Source organism: Salvelinus sp. IW2-2015, linkage group LG20 (genome assembly GCF_002910315.2).
Source record: "Salvelinus sp. IW2-2015 linkage group LG20, ASM291031v2, whole genome shotgun sequence".
Taxonomy (NCBI): Eukaryota; Metazoa; Chordata; class Actinopteri; order Salmoniformes; family Salmonidae; genus Salvelinus; species Salvelinus sp. IW2-2015.
In genome coordinates, this window is record NC_036860.1 from 36,239,466 (window position 1) to 36,252,768 (window position 13,303).

Genomic DNA, 13,303 nt, shown 5'->3' on the forward strand with positions numbered 1-13,303 from the left:
TTGTCAGTTGACATTTGACGTTTGTGCCATTCTGCCTGCAGAGCAGTGACGGAGTTCTATTAAACAGCAACCAGTTTTTGACCATGGCCGTAATGACGTTCTATTCACTGATCATGCTAAATTCTCTGAGTAAATGAACTAACTTTTGAACCATACATGGTAGAGGCATAGGGTTTGGACTATTGTTTTTCTGATGCAATTCTCTATTGAACGACATATTTATATAAACATTGACTGAAATAATAATTTTATGGGTGAACAACCTATAGTATACCTTCAGAAGGTAAATTCTTGAGAGAAAAAGATGGGGGGGAACCCAGCTTCTAAGCTTGGCGGAGATACAGGTATAAAGCCTGGGATTAGGCGGAAACGATGTCTCTCTGCCCAGGTATGGCTACTAGGAGTGGCGGTCCTAAGTCGGGGCCCTGTACAGAGCCAATGTGTGTGGCTAATACTCCAGTTCTGCCTGTTGACTACACAGAAAAGAGGCTTCAGCCAGGGATAATGAAAGGAGCGCTGTGTCGCGTTCCCCTGGACGACATAATTGAGCATTGTTCAACGCCTGCAGTCTCGCTCTCCCCCACCACCAATACACCTCCGCTGTCTGGGACTGCTGCTCGAGAACCACTCTCTTTCACGACGAGAGGCACCGAACAGCAGCGAGCCAGTCAACACGGTGATTATTTAACCAATCTCCCAGCAGAAGCCATGTTAGAGCCACGGGTTTGGGTCTGTAATGATGACATAGACCGTGATAATGATGGCAGAGTGTGAATGGGAATTGATTAGTGCGGTTGGTTTTGAGTCGACCACTAACGCTGATATTACAGGCAATAATTCAATTGATAACATTGGGCCATTATGGAAATGAATATCCTTTTGACATTCAACAGACATCTCCCTTAATGCCGCGCTATTATGCTCCCCCTCCCCCCAGCCTCCCACCCTCCCTTGTAAATTCATTTAATTTAATATATTTGCCTTTTTACCTCAAGAATATTGTCTTGCTGTATCTATCTCTGTACCCCCAGGCAAATTTGGGGGTGGTAATCTTTGGGTATTATAAATAACGCCTCTGTACCAGGGATGAAAGGCAGTGGCTCTCTCTCTTTTTCCTCTTTCCCTCTCCTCTCCCAGCCTGCCTGCTACTTGTCTATGCTTAGCACGTAGCTTGCAGCATGTGTGAGTGTGGCTGGGAATTCATATGAACGTCTCGCAGCGGGGGGAAAGGGGGCTAGTCATTGACATGTGTAGGACGGCTCTGGGCTAATAAGAAATGGATGTGGCATTTGTTTTTATGAATGCCATTAAAATAGGGCCCGAGCTGTGATGGCGTTCGTTTTGTTTGTTTTTCTGTATCCCTGTTTTCTCTTTTTTTCTCTTTTTATTTATCCCTTTGTATTATCGTGCTCCAATCTCCCCCTCACGCTGTCTGATGGTCGTCATCTGCGTGGCTCGCCTGGTCCTAATGGGCTGGAAACGCCTGTGGAAAAAAGACCCTCGCCTCACCGCACAGCTCTGGAGCTCGGGGAAAGCATACCAAAATAAAAACCGCTGGCAGAGCCAGAGGCATCTCGTAGCCACTTATGGCTGCATTAGGATCATCTACCGATGTGTCATCTAGCCGTCACTTGCGTTATTACAGTTTTGTTCACAAGTGCTCCCCCTCCCACATGTTGTTATATCAGCCTCTGGATGCAACAATGTCTGGTTTCTTTAATATCATAGATGGTTGTTTTTCCCCTTGTGTATATGAGGCAAGGAACAGCTAACCTTAGCCACCACTAAAGGATAGCTTGGTGGAAGAACCCAAAAAAGTGCAAATGCCACTCTGTCAATTAAGATTCATCATCATTAAGCAAATGTTTTGGCAGAGCGGTGTCGACACCTGACTGAGATCTCTATTAAAAAGCAGCTAGTGAGGCAAATAGACGGACAGCTTGAGCTCCCCTTCTTCCTCCCTCTTTCTCTCCCTCCCTCTCTGTTCTCTCTGCCACATTGTTGGCCCCCTCTTTTGACAAATACCTTAATCTGACTGTGTGTGCACATGGGACGGATGGCGTGCGTGCTTCTTAGGGCCCCGAGTGAGGGACCCCCCCAGAGGAGGAGACTAATGGGACTGGCTCCCCCAGATAGGCCACTCAGCCTCTCCATTTCCAGGCACATTGAGGACAAACACTCACTCTACAATTTATCATTTATTTTATGGTGACCCTGCCCCAATCTATACACGTGCCTCTTTCTCCTCCTTTTCCAATGCCGTCTCGTCTTTTCCTCTCCTCTGTTCTCTCCATCATTTGCCCCCTCGCCTGTATGCCAAGTATCATCTCAAGTTGTTTTAAGATTGCCGTCGAGAAGGAGGATAGAAAAGGATTGGAAAGATGAAAGGCGATAAAGGAGGAGGGCAATGTTCCTGGGTTTCGGCGGAGAGATGTTTTGAAGTAGCTGTAAGGCGTAAGCGCAGCAGTCAAGTTTCTTTTTGTATTCGGTTCATTTCTTTTGATTGGACTCTTTGTTTTGATGAGCTGACGTGTAACGTTAATATTAACACGCCGATGTGCAATAGTAGGAAACCCTTTGTCGACTCCATCCAGGAATATAAAGATTTGAAGGACTTGCTATCTTTAATGCACTTCCAGAATGTTTCCATACTGAAGGCGTAGATTATTATTAGATTAGTCATCTGTTTGGTTAAGCGGTTGAATAAACTGTTGTTTTTGTTGTTGTTGTGGCTGTTCAGTTGAGTATACTGTTGTTTTAGTGGTTACTGAAGCTTGTTTCAGTTAAAAAAAATTATGGCGTCATCTAGCAGAGACCCCTGCGTTGAGGGCCGTCCCCGGACAGGAGAACTCCCGGCTATGATGTAGAGCCAACGTGGTCCACTGGCGAGTGAAAATGTTCAGGTTTATACGAGGCACGCTGTAACAGCTCAATAACACAGGCCTGTAATCTACTCCCGTTTCAATCACTTCCCTGATTTACGAGCCCGCGCACCACTCCAGCGCCGAAATGAGGTGTTCAGCGTATGTTTTGTTTACATACATTTTTTATTTATTGCCGTTGTCAAAACTGACTGCTGGACAAAGTCGCTTATTAACTGAGTAAATGGCTTGAGAGTTTTTTTTATGTCAGCTTCCTTAATGACTACAGTCAGTCTGTTTCAAACGAGCCCCCCCTAACCCCCTCCCCCCCACACACACATATACACTACCACCCCCTCATGTCCTGAGAGAGGGGGGTTGATGTGTGTGTGTGTGTGTGTGTGTGTGTGTGCATGCGTGCGTGCACATAGGGAGGGAGGGAGTCCTGAGGGGACTGGGAGCTGCCACAGTTCACACATGGAGAGGAAAGGGAGGGTGGCGGGAGGGCGAGGGGGTCTTTTGTGCAGATACATCTGGTGGAGGGGTCAGAGCTCCTTTGGTCAGAAAGTGGAACTTGTAATAATTGCTTGGTCGTTTCGGCTTTCCGACTCCGTCCACCGCCACCCACCCCCAAATCAACTGCTTTTTATCCAGGCTAATGGACCTGCCACCAGCACCGAGACAGGAGGCTGTTAGCACAAGTCCCAAGGATGGGCTGCCAGGCTGCTGACTAACGCTGCGCTAAATCACCAGCAAGGGTCACTCTGAGTTTCTGCCGCCTGTAAAATTAAGTAGCTGTAAAAAGAAATGCTTCCATAAAAAAACACAAAGTTAATGGTAATGTTAACATTGTGTGGCTCTCTGCCATTAACTTTTTGCGGCGGGAGGGTGTGGTTTCATTCAAAGTAGTTTTGAATCTTAGCAGTGTTCATTTGTCATGCTACGGTGCATGCAATTTTTTATTTGGGGCAGATAACATTACATTGTGTACAGTTGAAGTTGGAAGTTTACATACACTTAGGTTGGAGTCATTAAAACTAGTTTTTCAACCACTCCACAAATTTCTTGTTAACAAACTATACGTGTGCATGACACACGTAATTCTTCCAACAATTGTTTACAGATAATTCACTATATCACAGTTCCAGACAATGTTCAATACAACTATTTTCCTTAGATCATTAAAACTATCCATAATTCTTATCAAGACTAGTACAAGTGATTAGGCAAACGTGTCAAAATACACATTTTAAACATTTTCATGCACAGAACACAGCAAATATTAACAAAACCCTACAACTTGATCTACGTGTTAGTCCGATCCGCTACTTTAGAGCATAAAAACTTCATGGGTCAAAAGTTTACATACATTGTGCCTTTAAACAGCTTGGAAAATTCCAGAAAATTATGTCATGGCTTTAGAAGCTTCTGATAGGCTAATTGACATAATTTGAGTCAGTTCGAGGTGTACCTGTGGATGTATTTCAAGGCCTACCTTCAAACTCAGCGCCTCTTTGCTTGACATCATGGGAAAATCAAAAGAAATCAGCCAAGACCCCAGAAAAAAATTGTAGACCTCCACAATTCTGTCTCATCCTTGGGAGCAATTTCCAAACGCCTGAAGGTACCACGTTCATCTGTACAAACAATAGTACGCAAGTATGAACACCATGAGTCCACGCAGCCATCATACCGCTCAGGAAGGAGATGCGTGCTGTCTCCTAAAGATGAATGTACTTTGTTGCGAAAAGTGCAAATCAATCCCAGAACAACAGCAAAGGACCTTATGAAGATGCTGGAGGAAACCGGTACAAAAGTATCTATATCCACAGTAAAATGAGTCCTTTATCGACATAACCTGAAAGGCCGCTCAGCAAGGAAGAAGCCACTCCAAAACCGCCATAAAAGCCAGACTACGGTTTGCAACTCCACATGGGGACAAAGATCGTACTTTTTAGAGAAATGTCCTCTGGTCTGATGAAACAAAAATTGGCCATAATGACCATCGTCCAGTTTTGGAGGAAAAAGGGGGAAGCTCGCAAACCGAAGAACACCATCCCAACCATGAAGCACGGGGGTGGCAGCATCGTGTTGTGGGGGTGCTTTGCTGCAGGCGGGACTGGTGCACTTCACAAAATAGATGTCATCATGAGGGTGGAAAATTCAGAGGATATATTGAAGCAACATCTCAAGACATCAGTCAGGAAGTTAAAGCTTGGTCGCAAATGGGTCTTCCAAATGGACAATGACCCCAAGCATACTTCCAAAGTTGTGGCAAAAATGTCTTAAGGACAACAAGGCCAAGGTATTGGAGTGGCCATCACAAAGCCCTGACCTCAATCCTATAGAGAATTTGTGGGCAGAACTGAAAAAGCGTGTGCGAGCAAGGAGGCCTAGAAACCTGACTCCGTTACACCAGCTCTGTCAGGAGGAATGGGCCAAAATTCACCCAACTTATTGTGGGAAGCTTGTGGAAGGCTACCCGAAACGTTTGACCCAAGTTAAACAATTTAAATGCAATGCTACCAAATACTAATTGAGTGTATGTAAACATCTGACCCACTGGGAATGTGATGAAATAAATAAAAGCTGAAATAAATAATTCTCTCTGCTATTATTTTGACATTTCACGTTCTTAAAATAAAGTGGTGATCCTAACTGACCTAAGACAGGGAATCTTTACTAGGATTAAATGTCAGGAATTGTGATAAACTGAGTTTAAATGTATTTGGCTAAGGTGTATGTAAACTTCTGACTTCAACTGTAGGTATTCTCAGCTTTCCAAATAGAAATGCCACAATAGTGATTATTCCGTAACAATTGCAATAGCCCTGGATGAGCATTCTCAATTGCCCAGCCTAATTTGGTTTTAAACACAAAACTCCTTAAGCCCTATAGCGAAGACTAGACGTAGCATGTTGCAACTATTCCCTAGTATGCTAAATATATAGAGCCCTATAAACCACTGTCATTCTGTCTGCCTCTGTCTGTCTAGTAGAAACACCATCAGGTTCCTCTCTGCTTTAGACAAGCCTGTCCTCTGTTAGATTCAGCTCCATCTCTATCTCTCCCCTCCAGATGGACAGAAGTCTCCCGTTTCCAACACCTCCCTGGCCTCCATGCATATAAGGTTGAGTCGGTACACATGCTCCCCTCTCTCCAGCCCCTTGCAGTCCCCTTAATAAGTCCATCTACTCTTCATCAGCTTTCTGTACCAGGGGACAATGGCCAGATTGAGGGTCCACAACAAAAGGCCTTTGAAAGTCCCCTACAGTAAGACGTTGTGTTTGTGTGCATCACTCAGTGTCCCCAAGGTGCGCGGACCCCTGGTCTTTTCCCAGCTCCCCTCCTGCCACAGCCGCTCGCCCGCCATCGCGTTTTGAAGTGCCCTTTTATTTTTGGAGACGTTTACAGGCCTTTTTAATTACTTACAGCTTGCCAAAGGGCTTTGCTGCCTCATTCTTCCTTTTGTTTGCCGAGGTCTTTCCACAAATCCTACTCTTGTTAAACCAGCCATCAGGATTTTGTAAGGTTTCTAGTCTTTTTCTCACTCTCTCTCTCGCCCCCCCTCCCCTTTTCCTTTTGTTTATTTTGATTTGTGATTTTTCACTCTCCCTCCTTAAACTCGGTCCTCAAAACGTTTTTCCATCAATTAATCTTAATTGAAGTCACACCAGACTTCCTTGCTTAATAATTCTTGCCACCATTGTCACAGATGGCTTGCTCTCGTTTGCAGCAGGAGCTGTAAATCAATTTTGATTTGGCGTATGACATCAATCAATTGTCATTTTACTCCCCAAACATCCTCTGCTCTTTTGTGAGACGCGAAGATGGATCGCTGTGTCAAGTTTACGAAGTTCAGATCTCCTTATCAAGGGTATTGTTTCCCTGAGAACTCGCACACTAAGACAATTGTTTCCGTCGTCTGATTTGATACTGAGACAATCCAGCTTGAAGTGCTCTGATTATCACTTCATTCAGGCGTACAATGCACTCGACACAAAACCGCTCCTCACCTGAACATAAAAAGGAAAACTATTTTGGTGCATAGTTCTCACTCACATCCTTTTTTACATACCATTTTCTCTCAGCTTTCGACAGTTTGGTGACTTTAGTTTAATTGTGCACGAATAGAAATGTGAGAACCGGAACATATGTCTTTTGTTTCCCATTCTGAGACATACAACAGTTGGCGCCGAGGTGCAAACAATGAGATAATTACTTCTCTGGTAACAATTCTGGAATGCTGTAAGCATGCTAATAAAAATACATTTGGCTTACCATTTTTAACAAATTGCCAGCGGTCTTTGAGCCGGTCAGTGTGCTCCGGCGAGACCCACTTAGGCAAGAACATCAATAAAACAATAAAAGGGCATACCTGCTAGGGGTGAATGTTTGTATATTTTATGGGGGGGTGGTGACCTGAGCATTCTCTCTGAGCGTTGTGTTCTTAAGCGCGGCATTGTTTGAAGTCGTTCTGTGTGTGTGGACTGTCAAGCAGATCAAGAATGGCTTATCTCTTCCTTGAAGGATGCAATATGTCTTAAAGATAACATGGCCAAACTACAGTGTGTGTGTGTGTGTGTGTGTGTGTGTGTGTGTGAAGTTCTCGAGGGGCTTAGCGAGGCTATCTGCAAAAATGGCAATTGTTTGCCAATCCGTGTCCTTTAATTGCTTCAGAACAGATTTAGATACATCTGAACAAAAGCTAATTTTGGATCTGCCCCTGGGGTGTTTGAGGATTTTGCAACAGATTGAGTTGTCAAGGTTCCTACCACATCGCCAAACTGAAATCTTCCCATAGGTTGTCCAAGGTTGCATAGTTATCTAACCCCCATTTTCCTTTTCTGTGTAATTAAATAGTGACCCTTAGTTTAGGCTTGACCTTCTGGGCCACAACCATGTAGCCCTGCACCAACACGTTTTCCTTCAGGTGGTGGCCATTTTGACTGAGCGATAAAGGAGCCATTCCCATAACAACGGTCCAAAATAATAGGAATTGACAAGGGGACTCAAAACTGGCATGGTATAATAAAGGCTCATATTGTAAACCGGCTTCCCTTGTACGTCTCTCTGTGTAAATCATAGTCCACTTTATAGGACCTAATCCATCCAATGTGCTTCAATTCTATGACAGGCGTGCATGCTTGCCACAATAACACCTCCAGTGGAATAACAGTTAGTGATTTATAGCTGGAATAAGGTCGAGCTCCGTTTACTGTTATGCTTTAATGTACTGATTCATGGTCGGTGACGCTGTCTTAACAGTATCTGAGAAGCAAAGTGTTTGACAATACAAGGATATCATTGTGAGCAACACTGAACAGTGATGTATGCAGCTGAATGGCAATTCACAGGTTTCATTCATGAATGTATCTCTCCGTCTGATTTTGATATTGACTGTAAAATCCAGACAGTGTCCTGAAGATACGCTTCTCCCTCGTCTTTACAGGAAGCTGCACAGCGGTATGAAGACCTATGGATGTGAGCTGTGTGGGAAACGCTTCCTGGACAGCCTACGCCTTAGGATGCACTTGCTGTCTCACTCAGGTAAGAATCAACACTTGTGTGTCTGTATAGATATTTGTCTATGAATGTGTATCTATACTGCATGTATTTACAAAAACAATACTGTACATGTAGAGATTTTTCATCCTGTGTTTAATACTGTGTAATACACTGTGATACCCTATTTTAACAATGCATAGCAAAACAATTTTACTTTTTTTGTTTACATTCTACACTATATTAGAACATGACATTATGGAATTTGATATAGTCCCAGTCGGTATTGAATAGAACATTGCGGTCCAGTCCGCTTTGGTGGAAAACAACCCATGGGTTCCTACCACAACGCCAACGTTACCCCAATGGCTCACAGCAAAAACTAGAGTTTTCTTGTTGTGTGTTTGTTTAAGTCAGTCACAAAACTTCATTCAAGAAAAGTACATGTCTAAAGATTACTTTTCAACATCGCCTGCTCCCGAGTGTTCTCGTTACGTAATATTGTAGAACCTCCCTCATGCCCCTTTTCATGACGTGAGTGCTAGCTACCAACCGGAACATTAAGCTAGCCAAGACCAACATCACCAAAAAACAGATTATACAGATGCAAGTAGTGAGTGGAGTTAAACGGACTATACATAGCTACGTGTAGCCTACCTGGACACCAGGTCCCCACAATTTCCCACGCCAAGTAGCCGGAAGCCACAGTGCTATTCGTGCAGGCTCTATATCCTTAAGTCGGAGCATTGCGAACCGTAGGTTGGGATTTTTGACCTGGTTACATGGTACATTGAACAACACAGCAGCTTCTCGGCATCTTTTGTTATTTCTGTCTTACAAAAAATGTACGACGAAGTTGGTTCATTTACACTGGGGGTTAATGGGATAGAATGTTTTGTTTTTTTCCTAATTTGTGGGCGTGGTCGAGGGGAATTTCTTACTATTGTGTGAATATCGACTCAAGAGTATTGGCTGTGTACAGGCTTGATATTGAAATGGGATAACTACACTGAACAAAAATATAAACGCACCAATTTTACAGTTCATATAAAGAAATCAGTCAATTGAAATCAAGTCATTAGGTACTAATCTATGGATTTCATATGACTGGGAATACAGATATGCAAATACCTTTTAAAAAACAATAGGGGCTTGGGTCAGAAAACCAGTCAGTATCTGGTGTGACCACCATTTGCCTCATGCAGCGCTACACTTCTCCTTCACATAGAGTTGATCAGGCTGTTGATTGTGGCCTGTGGAATGTTGTACTGCTACTCTTCAATGGCTGTGCGAAGTTGCTAGATATTGTCGGGAACTGGAACACGCTGTCGTACACGTTGATCCAGAGCATCCCAAACGTGCTCAATGGTGACATGTAGCGAGTATGCAGGCCATGGAAGAACTGGGACATTTTTCTTTTTTGTAATCATCTTATTAGGAGAATGTTATTTTCCATAGACAACCACACAAAGTACAATAAAACGAATAAGGATACAGCAAAACATTACACAAAAAGGCAGTCATAAAATTGAGAAAGAAATATATACAAACATCACAATTATAACATGGGGCATTTATGGGAGGTTTTCTACATAGGACCACAATGGAGACCAGATTTTCCAAAATGTATCAGACTTTAGTGTAAATCAAAGGTAAGCGTCTCTAGGGGTATAATAGCAGAAGCTTGAGAAAGACATATTCTCGCAGATGGTACATCAGGCGTGGACCATAATAACACTATACATTTTTAGGCTAAGTAAACAAGGGTATTGAACAGACGTTCAGAGTCCGGGTCAAACGCAACATTTACAATCTAAGTAGAGGAAAAGATCAATTGCAAATTGCAAATCTTCTTGATGTGTAAATTAATATCATTCCAATAAGACTGGATTCTGCTACAGTACCAAAAAAATGTGCATGAAGGTGCCAGTATCCTGTTTACATTTGAAACGTAACTGTGATGCATTGGGAAACATTTTGTGAAGGCAGACAGGTGTAAAGTAGGTTCTATGAAAACATTTGAAATGTAGTTATTGTATGCTTATGGAGGTGCATTTGGGGTAGACCCTTTCGCAGTTAGAAGCCCATTCTTCCTCACCAAATGCATGTCCAATGTCTCTCTCCCAAACATGTCTCAACGCGTCATAGGATGAGGCACTTCTGTTCAATAAAATAGAATGTCGGAGATTAAAACTCTACGAACAGTAGGATTCTCATAGTTTTTCAACCTTCAGTAATTTGAAAACGTAGTATATCGACTTTCTTCTGATCCTCTATGAAGTATCCAAGTTGTAGGTACTTAAACACATTTTTGTTTGGAATGTCAAACTCAGTTTTTATCTGTTGAAACGATTTAAGAGTGTCCTGAGTAAATAAAGGCGAAAGGTCAGTCCAGAAGTTCAATACTCCTTTTTTTTGGGGGGGGAGAAGAATCTGAATTAAGGGCAATCGGTGACCAGAGGGATATGGTCTGGAATCTGCAAGTACCTCCTTGCATCTTTCAAAGCTAAGAGTGTATTATGTACTGAAAAATCCCACTCCTTTTTCTATTCTGGTTAGAGACAGTTTGCCCTGTTCTGTGAAGGGAGTAGTACACAGCGTTGTACAAGATCTTCAGTTTTTTAACAATTTCTCGCATGGAATAGCCTTCATTTTTCAGAACAAGAATAGACTGACGAGTTTCAGATTTTTTTTTATTTGTTTCTGGCCATTTTGAGCCTGTAATCGATCCCACAAATGCTGACGCTCCAGATACTCAACTAGTCTAAAGAAGGCCAGTTTTATTGCTTCTTTAATCAGATCAACAGTTTTCAGCTGTGCTAACATAATTGCAAAAGGGTTTTCTAATGATCAATTAGCCTTTTAAAATTATAAACTTGGATTAGCAAACACAACGTGCCATTGGAACACAGGAATGATGGTTGCTGAAAATGGGCCTCTGTACGCCTATGTAGATATTCCATAAATTTGCTGTTTCCAGCTACTGTAGTCATTTACAACATTAACAATGTCTACACTGTATTTCTGATCAATTTGTTATTTTAATGGACAAAAAAGGTGCTTTTCTAAGTGACCCCAAACTTGTGTGTGTGTTATTTATTTATATATTTATTTAACTAGGCAAGTTAAGAACACATTCTTATTTACAATGACGACCTACCCCGGCCAAACCCTAACCCAGACAATGCTGGTCCAATTGTGCGCCGCCCTATGGGATTCCCAATCACTGCCGGTTGTGATACAGCCTGGAATCAAACCAGGGTCTGTAGTGATGCCTCTCTCACTGAGATGCAGTGCCTTAGACGGCTGCAACACTCGGGGGGGATCTTAATCAGATATTTTGTCATTTCATTGTTCGATCTTGTACATAGTGAAGTATAAAGAGAATTATAGAAGTCGCAAAACGTATTATTGATAAGCAATGGATCATAAGAAGTGGAGCCATCTGCCATCCATATAGACTTAATCAATCGTTCATTCTGTTATTTTTTAAGTTGGTGTGCAAGTAGACGGCTCAGACTGTTACCAAACTCATAATATTTTTGCTTGGTAAAAATCAACCGTTTTTTTTTTACATGCTTTGTATGCTCTAAATTGAGTTTGGCCTTAGCACAAGCTAGTGAATTCCAGTTCACCTGGGTTGGTGGTTGATTATGAAGAAGTTCTAAATGCTTTACAGCCTCCAATTTTTTCCTATTTTCCATTCTAAGCTTCTTGATGATAGAGGCTTGGGAAATTATATGACCCCTTATAGTTTATTTAGCAGCATCCCAGATAGTTGCAGCTGAGATAGGAGAGAGTTGATTGTCGAGACAGTAATGTGATAATTTATCTTTGATCACAGAGCAGAATCCTTCATTGTTAAGCAGAGACATCTCGTTTTTGGGGATTGTTTTGCCAATTTCAATATCTATATACACTGGGGCATGGTCAGAAATGACTATAGAACCAATAGCACATGACTGGACAATATGCATGTAAGTAGAGGGCCTAAAAAATTGTTCAATCCAGAATATGAAATATGGGGTCTAAAGTAGAAAGTATAGTCTCTGACATTAGGATTTAGCTCTCTCCATACGTCTACTAAACCAGATGAATCACACATGTTTCTGAGAGGATTTGAGGCTCAATGATTCGAGGCTGGAGCAGTTGATGATTTATCCAATTTACCCAAAGTACAATTAAAATCTCCTGAAATAAACCCAAGTCCCTTTCAGTATTGATTAAATAATAAAATCATGTCAGACATACATTTGAGGGAGTCTGCTTTCGGGCCATATACATTTAGTATAGTAATATGTTGAAGTATATTACCTATAATGAAAATAAACCGTCCTTCAGGGTCTGTATCTTGGTGCTAAAATATAAATTGGACATTTTCTTTTCTTATTTTTACCTTTTTTTATTTAATACCTTTTTTTAACCCGTTTTCTCCCCAATTTCGCTGTATCCAATTCTTAGTTAGTCTTGTCTCATCGCTGCAACTCCCGTACGGACCCGGGAGAGGTGAAGGTCGAGAGCCGTGCGTCCTCCATAACACAACCCAACACTGCTTCTTGACACAATGCCAACTTAATCCGGAAGCCAGTTGCACCTTTGTGTCGGAGGAAACACCGTGCACCTGGCGACCATGTCAGCGTGCACTGCGCCCGGCCCGCCACAGGAGTCGCTAGTGTGCGATGAGACAAGGACATCCCTGCCAGCCAATCCCTCTCCTAACCCGGACGACACTGGGCCAATTGTGCGCCACCCCATGGGTCTCCCGGTCGCGGCCGGCTGCGACAGAGCCTGGACTCGAACCCAGAATCTCTAGTGGCACAGCTTGCACTGCGATGCAGAGCCTTAGACCACTGTGCCACTTGGGAGACTGACGTTTTTATTTTCAAAGATGGCAGTGCCTCTTTTGTTTGAACTAAAAGAAGAAAAGTACACCTGGC

General features: G+C 42.6%; 1 protein-coding gene across 3 annotated transcripts in view; it reads left to right on the forward strand.

The window, feature by feature from the left end:
* LOC111980466 (zinc finger and BTB domain-containing protein 16-A) overlaps window positions 1-13,303 on the forward strand; it is a 124,472-nt gene that overhangs the window by 44,382 nt on the left and 66,787 nt on the right. For all 3 annotated transcript variants that reach the window (XM_024011204.2, XM_024011202.2, XM_024011203.2), the window contains exon 3: window positions 8,314-8,411. In XM_024011204.2, coding sequence (XP_023866972.1) covers window positions 8,314-8,411 — 98 coding nt within the window. The remainder of the gene's footprint in view (window positions 1-8,313; window positions 8,412-13,303) is intronic.